This window comes from Grampus griseus (assembly GCF_964374135.1).
Source record: "Grampus griseus genome assembly, chromosome: 3".
Classification (NCBI taxonomy): Eukaryota; Metazoa; Chordata; class Mammalia; order Artiodactyla; family Delphinidae; genus Grampus; species Grampus griseus.
The window spans coordinates 166,010,146-166,022,190 of record NC_139019.1 but is presented as its reverse complement, the minus strand read 5'-3'; the positions used below and the strand labels follow the sequence as shown (position 1 = coordinate 166,022,190).

General features: G+C 51.6%; 1 protein-coding gene across 1 annotated transcript in view; it reads right to left on the bottom strand.

Annotated features, from left to right (window-relative positions):
- Positions 1 to 609: 609 nt before the first annotated feature.
- The window catches only part of COL5A3 (collagen type V alpha 3 chain), a 38,267-nt gene continuing 26,831 nt past the window's right edge, over positions 610 to 12,045 (bottom strand). Inside the window, exons 50-67 of the mRNA XM_082650867.1 lie at positions 11,992 to 12,045; positions 11,353 to 11,460; positions 10,628 to 10,681; positions 10,391 to 10,444; positions 9,944 to 9,997; positions 9,734 to 9,787; positions 9,428 to 9,535; positions 9,204 to 9,257; positions 8,681 to 8,734; positions 8,387 to 8,494; positions 8,044 to 8,097; positions 7,928 to 7,963; positions 7,214 to 7,267; positions 6,419 to 6,626; positions 6,226 to 6,338; positions 4,401 to 4,469; positions 1,688 to 1,927; positions 610 to 1,597 (exon numbers count right to left, since the gene is read on the bottom strand). Coding sequence (XP_082506993.1) covers positions 1,451 to 1,597; positions 1,688 to 1,927; positions 4,401 to 4,469; positions 6,226 to 6,338; positions 6,419 to 6,626; positions 7,214 to 7,267; positions 7,928 to 7,963; positions 8,044 to 8,097; positions 8,387 to 8,494; positions 8,681 to 8,734; positions 9,204 to 9,257; positions 9,428 to 9,535; positions 9,734 to 9,787; positions 9,944 to 9,997; positions 10,391 to 10,444; positions 10,628 to 10,681; positions 11,353 to 11,460; positions 11,992 to 12,045 — 1,623 coding nt within the window. The 3' untranslated portion in view covers positions 610 to 1,450. The remainder of the gene's footprint in view (positions 1,598 to 1,687; positions 1,928 to 4,400; positions 4,470 to 6,225; positions 6,339 to 6,418; positions 6,627 to 7,213; positions 7,268 to 7,927; positions 7,964 to 8,043; positions 8,098 to 8,386; positions 8,495 to 8,680; positions 8,735 to 9,203; positions 9,258 to 9,427; positions 9,536 to 9,733; positions 9,788 to 9,943; positions 9,998 to 10,390; positions 10,445 to 10,627; positions 10,682 to 11,352; positions 11,461 to 11,991) is intronic.

Below are 12,045 nucleotides of genomic sequence, written 5' to 3'. Positions count from 1 at the left end.
CACCCCCAACTCACTCCCTTGACCTGCCACCCAAACCTTTGACCCCTAGTCATTTTATCTCAAACCAAAACCACATTCCATGTCACCTCTTGATACATCCCCTCAACTCAGGCAGTGATTCCAAGACCAATCAAGGTCAACATGGAGATCTGTCTACTTTCTTTTTTAAAGTTAAATGTCTTCCTAATAGGTTCACAATTTTTCCCAGCTTTATTGAGATATAATAGACATATGACATTGTAGATGTTTAAAGTGTATATAACATGTTGATTTGATACACTTATATATGGCAAAAAGATTACCACCATAGCATTAGCTAACACCTCCCTCACGTCACATATTTACCACTTCTTTTTTTGTCCTGAGAACATTTAAGATCTGCTCTCTTAGAGATCTGACTATTTTTTCAACTTTTCCTCTAGCAGCCTAAGTTAATAAACAGGCCCATCACTTCCAGTGAATCCCATTATAATTAGGTTCCCCGACCCCCAAAGCTACCTCTACCAAAAGACTCAATTATTAAGACAGGTGGTGGCAGATTCCTTGGGTGAGACAAGAGCCTGACCCTAAGAGAGATATGGCCAGCGTCAGATGAAAAGCAGACAGGGACACAGTTCACTGGTTTATTCTCAGACTTGAGATGCCAATTATGCCCTATGGCCTGGGGCGGGGTGGGGGGCGGACTTGGGGATCATGCTAGAATCTCTCTCATCATATCCCAGCCCTCCCTAAGGAAGAAGCAGATTAAATATACAACAGAGGGGGTTTTTCCTTTTAATACAGACCCAGGTATAAATAGGGCAGCACCATTAGGATCCTGATTTACCCTCCACCATCCTGGTCCCCAAACCATCTGGCATGGCAAGGTGCATTTGGGGAGATACGGGGGGAAGCAGTATTCAGAGCTAGCGGGGCTGAGGCAGCAGAGGGAACACACAGCTCAGCCCAGGGAAATCCCACTTCCCTCTGTCGTCTGACTTCAGTCCATTCGCTGTGAACCCACCTGAAAATAGGAATGAGTGAAGAGGTCCCAGCCTGGGATCAGGAGACATCCAGTGCTTAACTATGCGGAAGGTAGCACCAAAGGGTGTTGAGAGCACTGACTGAGGGGTGCGAGGCAGGCATGGGGGGCATTCATCAGCTCTGGGTTAGAAGTTCATTGCATGGGGGTCAGGGGAGGGAGTTGAGCATCGGGTGAGCAGGAAGGGGAGACAGAGCCAGACTACAGTTATGCCAGCCGGGGTGAAGTGCAGGGCAATGGGACTCATGGGCCAGGGGAGTCCAGCCTCCAGACCCCCGGAATGGAGAAGGAATACTGTTTGACGGTGATGAGCAGACTGTCCCCTGGCTCCACAGTCCCAGGAGACGATAAATGTGATGGCTTCAAAGCCTCAGCACCAAATGTGCCCCATCTGGGGCTCCCTCATTTTCCCTCCCACCCGTGAAGCTCTCAGCTGCTAAAGCAGACGGGGCCCAGTTCAAACCCAAATTTCTGGTTCGTCTGGCCAAAGTCAGCGGACGCCACATCCCATAAGGGCAGAAATCCCACTCGGGAAGAGCTGAACTGGAAGAGGGTCTTCGTCTGTCCCTTCCGGAGCTGACCGGGGGAAGACACGGATGCTGAGTCAGGGGGAGGGTAGCCACAGCCTCCCGCCCTGCTCTGGCCAGCCCCTCACCCCTCCCTTACCCTGCAGCCGTCGTAGGGGACAGTGATGGTGGCTGCTGCCGTCTGGTTGAAGGACAGCTCCTCCCCGTTGGTCCCAAGGAAACTGACAGAGCGGCCATGGTCTCCTGCAGCTTCGTCCAGCCAGGCGGCCGAGTTCTGGCAGGAGTATGTGAAGCTCTGGCGGGCTGTGGCACTCAGCAACTTCAGGAAGGTCAACTGCACCACACTCACCGGGGCCCCATCAGCATCCACGTAGGAGAACTGGAGGTGGGACAAAGAAGAGGTGAGCGTGCTCCATTCGCCTCTACTCCTTCTGAGGTACCCACCTCTCAGGATCTCCACCCACCGCAGACCTGCCCGCCCTGCCACGTCCTCATCTTTATCAGCCCCACCAGCCACCGGTCGTCCACGGTTCTCTTGCAAGCCCCTAGGCACGTGTGGCCATTGAGCCCTTGAAAGGCAGCCGGTGAGACTGAGAAAGTTTTCAAAACTTTATTTAAATGTTAATTTTTTTCTGTTGGCACTCATTTTTAAAAAATGGAAGTATAAGGGCTTCCCTGGTGGCGCAGTGGTTGAGAGTCCGCCTGCCGATGCAGGGGACAAGGGTTCATGCCCCGGTCTGGGAAGATCCCACATGCGGCGGAGCGGCTGGGCCCGTGAGCCATGGCCGCTGAGCCTGCGCGTCCGGAGCCTGTGCTCCGCAACGGGAGAGGCCACAACAGTGAGAGGCCCGCGTACCGCAAAAAAAAAAAAAAAATTGAAGTATAGTTGATTTACGATGTCGTGTTATTTTCAGATTTACAGTGAAAAGTTTTAGTTATTTGTGTATGTGTGTGTATATATATATATATACACATATACTCATATATATTATTTTTCAGATTCTTTTCCATTATAGGTTATTACAAGATATTGAATATATAGTTCCCTGTGCTCTACAGTAGGTCCTCATTGTTCATCTATTTTATATATAGTAGTGTGTATCTGTTAATCTCAAATGCCCTAATTTATCCCTCCCTCCCCTTTCCCCTTTGGTAACTGTAAGTTTGTTTTCTATGTCTGTAAGTCTATTTCTGTTTTGTAAATAAGTTCATTTGTATCATTTTTTTAGATTCCACATGTAAGTGATATCATATATTTGTCTTTCTCTGTCTGACCTACTACACTTAGTATGCTAATCTCTAGGTCCATCCATTTAAATTTTAATTTTTTATTTAATTATTTAATTTAAAACTTGTAACGTTAATTTATAACTAATAACTGAGCTTCAATCCATTTATCAGAAAACTGAGGTTTGGAACAACTTGAGGATGTGAATATACTTTTTCAACTGCAGGTTTTATGCAATTTAAGTACTTCCAAGGGAAGTTAGTGTCCAAATTACGATGTGCTATAAATATAAAATATGCACCAGACTCTGAAGAACTCAGAGGGGGAAAGTTTAAAATGCCTCAATAATCTTTATATTGATATGACAATATTTTGGATATATTGGGTTACATAAAATATATTATTAACTTGAGATAACTGGCTTGGTAACGCGTCCTGGCTTCCTTCTCTTCCCTGTACCCTTTCATGTTCCACAATTGATGTTTTCTGGAATCACGTCCCAGATAAGCCCCTTGCAATAGAGTCTTTGCCTCAGGGTCTCTTTCAGGGGAACCCAAACCAAGATACTCCCTGACATTATATTATAGCTTTGTTTCCTTGGTTATGGTCTGTCTGCTTCCTTGGTCCTATTCCCAGTAGAATATCAACTTCATGAAGTTAGGAACTTTTCTTTGCTGCTATGTTCCCAATGTTTAGCATACACATATATGTAACATAAACAAATCCCAAATGAACCCAAGATTCCACTCCATCCCGTAAACCTGACCTTCTTCCCATTTACATATCTCAGAACCTCACTAGACATCAGTCCCTCAAACCAGGAACCTGGGTGTCATCCCTATCTCTTCCCTCCCCTCCATCTCATCAATTACTCACCTGATAGGTCCTATTCACGTGCCATCTCATCAGTTACTAGGTCCTATTGACTTGTCATCCCATCAATTACTAGGTCGTACTGACTTCCCCTCTCAGAGGTTGTTCTAAGCCATGCCCTCCTCTCCATCCCCATAGCACCAGCTCCAGCCTGGTCCCTTCCTTGCTCTCTTGGACCAACACCTCAGTCTTCTGGGTCTCCCAGCCTCCAAGTTCCCCATCACCACCTCCACCAGCTCAGAGGCATTTTTCTATCACAGAGATTTAATCTCGGTGCCTCCCTCACTTAAAAACATTCCATGGCTCCCTACTGCTCATAGATCTTTCTGAGGAAGTGGGCCTAGCTCACACCCACCTCCCCAGCCTCTTCTCCTACCACATTCCCCCTCACACTCTCTAGAGCAGAGCAAGTCACCTTTTCTTTAAATTTACCAGGCCCTCTCTTGACTCTGAGCCTTCATATATCCTGTTCCATCTGCCTGGAACACTATTCCTTGTCCTCCCAAACTTGCAACCCAACTTATTCCTTAGACCTCAGCTGAGCTGTGACTTCTACCAGGAAGCCTTCAGGTCCTTCCAGCACTGCCTCTGGATCGCCACCATGACCTGTGCTTTGCCCTATCATACATCTGATGCTGTGATCATCAAGAGGCAAAGTGAGTCTATCCTTTTCATCTCACCTCCTCCAATTCCCATGCTGGTTCCCACCAATTTTTATACCATCCCCACCTTGGCCTCCAGGGCAACTCACCTTCTTCCCTCGACGGAATGTGCTATACCAGCTTCCCAGCTTTTCTCTGGACCAGGAGGCCAGTTTCACCTGGGGAGTGGAGGGGACGGTGTAGCAGGTGCCCCAGGGGGCCACCATGTCCTTTCTGCATTTACCTCCCCACAATGAAAGCTACTGACTGTAATTATCAGGGACTCTCAGTCTGTTCTCTGACTGTTGGACTGAACTTGGCTGGTACACAGGACAGACCCAAGAGGCTGGGTGTTCCCGCCTTCTGAGGCAGCCTCCACCAATGATTGATGAGAGCTGGTGGATAAATGCCCCGGCTCCCTCTCCCCGAGGTGGGGGACAGCTCCCAGGAGCCTACCCTACACTGTCTCCTGGAAGTCCCCAGTGGAACTGAGCCTTGGGTGTCCAACGGTGATGTTTTAACAGCACACCCCTTATTGGCTGCCTCCCCTGGCCCCTCTCACTTACCCCTCCTGGGATCACCTCCTAAATAAATGATTTGCCCTTGTCAAACCCTCATCTCAGGGTCTGTGTCTGGGGAACCCAAACCAAGAGTGTTCCTCACTCCCTGCCCCAGCCTCTCTCTGGGCAGAAGGAAGATGAGCTGGTGAGAGATCAGGCTTCAGGTGTCAGCAACTGTTTAGAGATCAAGCCCTGACCTCAAGCCCCCATAAATTGGGTGGGGGGTGAGCTCGTCTAAATTTGCATCCACTAGGGTATCTGAGTTCCCACTAAACCAGGGCTCTGACCAGTAAAAAATAAGAATAAATAAGAAGGACATTATTGGGCACTTTTGCAGGCCCTGAGCTTACAATGTGTTTTCCCTGCAGTAGAGGTATTAACACAGTGACGCACATAGTCAGTGTTCATTCAGTGTCCCCTGATATGTTCATTGGCGCCTCAATGGCACAACCACCCTATGAGGTAGATACTTTCTTGAACCCCACTTTACAGATGAAAAAACTGAGGTGACAGATCTGGATTGCAGTCTGAGCAGTCCAGGGTCCAGAAGCTCACTGCACACCCACTGCCCTCTATAGCCAAGCCTGGGGCTTGGTGTCACAGGCTGTTAGGCTCAGGGCTCCCCGATGGAGAACCCCAGGATTTCTGGGGAACCAGGTGGAGGGCAGTGAGCCCATGGGGCCTATAAGACAGCAGGTTAGGGCACAATAGAGCAAGGTTAAGGGCTGGGACAAGAGCCAGACTGTCGTGGGTAATCTTGTCCCTCTCTGTGCCTCAGTTTCCCTGTCTGGGGGATGATAACAGAATTTTATTTTTTTAATTGAAGTATAGTTGATTTACAATGTTGTGTTAGTTTCAGGTTACAGAAAAGTGATTCAGTTATACATACATACATATCTTTTTTTTCAGATTCTTTCTCCTTATAAGTTATTACAAAATATTGAGTATAGTTCCCTGTGCTACACAGTAGGTTCTTGTTGGTGACCTATTTTAGGGATGATAACAGGATGGCCACATTGGTGGTTGTTAATGCAGCCAAGCGCTTAGGGCTGGCATACATACCTGCTATTTCAAGGTTCTCCATCGTTATTGATTTCTTTACTAGATTTTCTTATCTGTCTTTCCCCATAGAAAATGAGCTCCATAAAAGCAAAGCAGTTTTTTTTTTGGATTCTCTGCTGTAATCCCAGCATTTCAAGGAGTTGGCATACAGTAGGTGCTCAATAGATGTTAGTTGAAGGAAAAATAAAGTCCCAGTCAACGCCTGGTGTGTGTGTGTGTGTGTGTGTGGACAGGGTATGAATGAAATGGTTTCCAGAGTCTGGTCCCTCCTTCCACCACCACCACCTCCCACTTCACCCCCAGAGGTACTCACGGTCTCAAACTTCTTGTCTGGGTAAAGGCAGGTCTCTCCTCCCGCCGTGAAGTTGCAGAAAACCCTGAGCGCATCCCGCGCGCAGCCCTGATTGGGGTCAATCCAGTATTCCCCTGCCGCAGAGCCAGGTAGGGCGGATGAGCCGGGCGGACCCCGAGGCTCCCCGCCCACCGGGGGAGAGACGGAACCTCACCGTCGAGCAAATGCGGGTGGTTGCGGTGCAACTCGCTGCACACGAGGCCCGGGTTCTCAGCCGTGCCCGGAGGGCGTCGCAGCTGCTCCAGTTCGAAGCTCAGCGACGTGATCGAGGCCAGCACCTCCTCCAGGCCGCCCTCCGGGACTCCCGGGCTCGGGACCGAGCGCCGGCGCCGGCGCAGCCCGTGCAGCTGCGCAGATGGACCCTGGGCGGAGGTGGGGATGGAGGAGAGGAGGAGATCAGAGACGCAGGAGGAAGAGACAGGGAGAGAGAGGGGCAGAAATGAAAGACGTGGGGGGCAGAAAGACACAGGGGTAGGGGGAGAGGAGAAAGGGGAGGGAGAGATAGAGACAGGGACAAGGGGAGATAGACAGTCAGAAACAGAGACACGGGAAGGAGAGAGACAGAAGGGCTCAGAGATGGGGAGAGGCCGAAGTGGAGAGAGGATAAAAAGAGACAAAACCACAAAGTCAGGCAAAGGAGAGAGAGAGAGACAAGGACAGAGAGAGACAGAGAGAGGGTGCGCCCGGAAGAGAGAAACAAAGATAAAATAGTGAAACAAGTGTTTGAGATAGAGACAGAGAAAGGCCAGGAGAGATGGACATAAGAGATACTGTCAGAGCCCCCATGGATGTCCCCCCCAACGCCCTACACACAGCCCAGATCCTCCTTCAGCTTTTGGGCCCACCTCCCACCCCACCTGCACCCCCTGAACACCTGGTGTTCCGCCCAGTTCTGGGCACTGAGGGACCCAAGGGGGACACACTCCGACATAGTCCCTGGGTAACTCACCTGGGGGCCGGGGGGACCTGGGGGTCCAGTGTCTCCGCGGGGACCTTGGGATCCCTGTAGGGAGAAGTCATTTGGGTGTGAACTCTGTCTATGGAGACCGCTGCCTGCCAACACACACACACACACACACACACACACACACACAGCACTGGGGGTAAGGACATGCAATTTGCAGCACCAAGCATAAACTGCACATTTTCTTTCTATATGTGAACACCTCTGAAGTCATCATCTGTGACAAGTCATAGTTTACTTGGTAGAACTGTTTTCTTCCATAGCAGTTTATAAAACAATGGCTCATCTTACAATGGATGGCATCTTAGATTTGACAAAATACAATGGTAGGTAAGGTAGAGAGCTAGTGGGAAGCAGTCGCATGGCACAGGGATATTGGCTCCGTGCTTTGTGACAGCCTGGAGGGGTGGGATAGGGAGGGTGGGAGGGAGGGAGACGCAAGAGGGAAGACATATGGGAACATATGTAGATGTATAACTGATTCACTTTGTTATAAAGCAGAAACTAACACACCATTGTAAAGCAATTATACCCCAATAAAGATGTTAAAAAAAAAATACAATGGCAGGTGTTGAAGAAATACTTGTTGAATGCCTGACTGACTGAATAAATAAATGAATGAATGCAAAGGCCCTGAGCGTTCTAGCGCAGTTGAAGGGGGCTGGGGTGTGGGAGCCCAAGGGAACAGTGAGTACTCACCAGGGACCCCTTTGAACCTTTCTGTCCTGGAGGACCCTGTGGGGTAGAGACAGGGAGAGCCGGAGTCCTGGCTGGCCCAACAAGGTGACCCCACCCCACAAATCCCTCATACTCACCACCACACCTCGGGGTCCAGGGTGGCCCAGAGAGCCGATGGGACCAGGGGAACCCTGGAGAAAGGACGTCAGAGTCATCATTGATAAGGTTCATCCCTATGGTCCAGACACATCCCCCAGACAGGCTTCCAGTTCCCTCCAAAGAAGACCCCAAACCCCAGATGCAGACTTCAAGCTTCAAGTCCCCAGAGAGAGCCCCCCATTTTCTCCAGACACAACCCCTATCATTCTAGACCCAGGCTTCCCAAATCCCCATACCCACAGTCTCCAAACAAGCCCCACTTCTGACTTCCCACCACCCTCTGAACACAATCTTCCCACTCGAGGCAGGACACACACTCACAGGTTCTCCCTGGAGGCCAGGGGGGCCTTGCACTCCTGGCAAACCCTGATCCCCTTTCTCACCAGCCTCCCCAGGGGGGCCAACGAGACCAATTAATCCGATGTGGCCCTGGAGGATAAAAGAGGCACATGTTGGGGAAGAAGTGTGGGCGGGGGATTGGGAGATTTTTCTCCTAGAGCCTTGGAGTAGTAGAGGAGACTCCAATCTCCTAGCCCTCTGGCTACAGAGGGAGGTAAGGGTGGAGGAGAGCGGGGTTAAGTGGGGGAGGAGAATAATGGAAGGAGGTATCCTTACCTTTTCCCCCTTGAGGCCAGCATCTCCCTTCAGCCCTGGGAGGCCAGAGGGCCCCTGGAAGAAGAGTTAGGGTCAGCTGGTGAGTCTCAGACAGAAAGCCTCGAGGTCCATGTGAGTGATTGGGGGATGGTCAAATGGGAAATTACCCAGGTTTCAAATGGAATTACCAGGGAAGTGGTCATGGGGATGATGGTCAAGAAAGAGGAGGGATGATGAGAGATGAATGAAGGGGCTTGTTGGAGCACGGCCAACTTGGATGGTCCGTGGTCAATATCAATGTAGATGGTCAGTGTAGGCTATTAAGATAGGTGGTCTGTTTGGTCAATGTAGACCATCAAGATAGAGGGCCAGTGTGGACGGTCAGTGTAGACCATTGAGATGAGTGATCGGAAGAGATGCTTAGTATAGAGGGTCAGGGTTGACCATCAGATGGCTAGTCAATGAGTGGTCAGTCTGCAGCGTCAGCACCCATGCCCAGTGTGGTTCCCAGTGCTGGGACCTCAGGGACGAAGAAGTCGCTTACCAGGGGGCCAGGAGGGCCCAACTGTCCAGGAGGTCCCAGCAGGCCTGCTTCACCCTAGGGCAAAGCAGAACATGGGGGGCTGAACTCTGTCAGAACTCAGTGTGGATGTCCCGCTGCCCACCAAGGTCGGCTCCTTCTAACTATGGTGAGAAATTACAAGATGGGAGCACATAAGGAAGGCAGGATCCCCCCCGCCGCCCTGTCCCTGTTCCCACCCCACTCACCACAGGGCCGGGGATCCCTCGAAGACCCTCAGGCCCGACACGCCCAGGGGGCCCTCGAGTCCCCACTGGGCCTGTCCTCCCTGGGGGCCCGTCAGGACCTGGTTCCCCCTGAAAAGCACAGGGGCAAGGGAGGGGGCAGAGAGAGTCAGGGGGTGGCTGCCTCCCGACCCCCCAGCCAAGAACCAGCAGGGAGGGGTCGGAACTGGAGCACCCGTGGTGTCCCAGGCCTCTCCCCATTCTGATGGCCCAACTGTTGGCTGACAGGTCAGGACAAGGCCCCCCCACCCCTTGGCAGGGGGCACTCACCTTGGTACCTTTCTCCCCTTCTCTGCCTTCTCGACCCGTGCGACCAGAAGGACCCTTAGGGGAGAAAGTATGAGTGGGGAGCTGTGAGGTGAGTGGGTGCTCGGGGATGAGTGGGGGTTTTGTAGGGGGGAGCGGGGGGCTGTGAGAGTGAATGGAACAAAGTTGGAGCCAGGGCAGCCAGGAGGTGGTGGTGGGGTACTCATCACTCACCCTTTTGCCAGGGGGCCCAGAGGGACCGGGTTCCCCAGAAGCACCAGGTGGACCCTGGAGATTATAACCAGCAGGGTAGTTGAGGATGATGGTTTCAGGATGCCTTTTTATTTTTTTTTAAACATCTTTATTGGAGTAGAATTGCTTTACAATGGTGTGTTAGTTTCTGCTTTATAACAGAGTGAATCAGTTATACGTATACATACGTCCCCATCAGGATGCCTTTGATGTGAAGACAGCCTTCCCCACATGTCACCCGGCACCAGCCATCTCCCGCCTCTACCCTCAAACTACTCACATTCACGGCGAGGACCCAGAGAGGCAAAGCAGGTGCATCTACAAGAGCCCTGGGTACCTCATTAACCCACTCTCCTGACCCCCCAGTTCACCCACCCACCAGCCCCAACCCCCCTCTTCACGCACCACATCCTCTGTTCCCCTACTCACCAGTCCCCCCACATCTCCAGGGTCTCCCTTCTCCCCTGGGGGGCCGTCTTGACCCTGTGGTGGAAGGAACAAAGTCGGAAGGGGTCATGGGGGTACATGAGAATTTAGGGGTGAGGTTTGGAGGAATGTGAAGGTTATTTCCTCCATCGACCTTGCCCAGGTCTGTGGGGGTGTTGTGGAGATGGGAACAGAATAGGGAATATGCTAGGCTTTCGAGTAAGGAGGGGTCACACTCACCGAAACCCCAGGGTCTCCGGGGAGGCCTAGGTCTCCTGGGAGCCCTGTGAGGCCCTGGAACACAGAATGATGGATAATTATATCTCTGAATGATGGAGCGTTCATTCATTCATTCATTTAACTGTGCCCAGGCACAGCTCTGGTTGCTGGGATACACTGGTGAACAAAACACAGAATCCCAGCCCTGGTAGAAGGAACATTCTCGTGTTTAATGTGAGCTAAGTATGTTGCATGCATCATCTCACTGCATCCTCTAGGCTTGGGACTCACAGACAGAACTGACCTCAGAGAAAGGACTCGGCGAGTGGTGGGGTGGTAAGATTCAAGTCAAGGTCCCTCAGACCCCGAAGCTCCTTGCTGTCCTCCATCCCAACCCCGAGCCCCATCACCATGGTGGGAGGGGCTCCACCTCTGCCCTGATGGCAAATCCTTCATCAGCCAACTCTGACCCAGCATGAGTCTCAACCTTGACCTTCCCAGCATTGTTAGAACAACTCAGTGTGGAATCAAGTTTCCCCTACTGCAATGACATATAACCACTCCATTTTTATATTGACTCATTCTTTCATTCAATCATTCATTTACTCAGCCATGTTCCGGGTTGCTTGTGGAATCAGCACACTGGAGGATGGGACCCCCCCCCCCAGCTGGACGTTGGGGAACAGGTTCAAGGTGACACACGTGCTCCTCCCCGAGTCTCTCCCTCCATGTCCCCCAGGACTCACCACGTTCCCTTTTGCTCCATCTTCTCCAGGGGGGCCTTTCTTGCCCGGCGGTCCAGCTGCCCCAGATGGGCCTGCATCCCCCTTTTCACCAATTTCTCCCTTGGGCCCCTTTTCAGAAACAGAGTTCAGAGGTGCCTGGCCTCTCCAGGGGTCAAGGGTTAGCATACCTGGACTCGGGAATCTGGCTGGCCTGGGGCTTTCCTGGGGTTAGGGGTCAGAGTAGCCTAGACTGCCCAAGGGTCAGAGGTCAGAGGAATCTAGGATTTATAGGAGTCAGGGGTCAGGATGGTCCAGTTGCCCAGAGGTCATGGGCAAATTTGGGCTAGCCCATGTGCCACCCTGGAGTGAATCAGAAAAGGGATCCCCTCTGGGCAACTCATCCCCAAGCCAGGGCTTGTGGTTTAGATCTGAGCCCCACCTGCCTCCTCAGCCCTACACCCTTGTGCAGTGTACAACCTAGAGAACTTTGTGTAGCAACCCTGATACCGTTCAGGGCTCTGTCATCAAGATAACAGGGGATGCCTGTAGGTCCTGGGTCAGTGGGTGACCTAGGGCTGCAGAGGTCATGGTGACCCTAGATGCCCAGGGGTCAGGGATTCCCTGAGATGGGTGCAGGGACACTGGACAAAGGTCACTCACAGGGATGCCTGGGATTCCTGGGGGTCCCGGGTCTCCAGGCTCCCCTGGCTCACC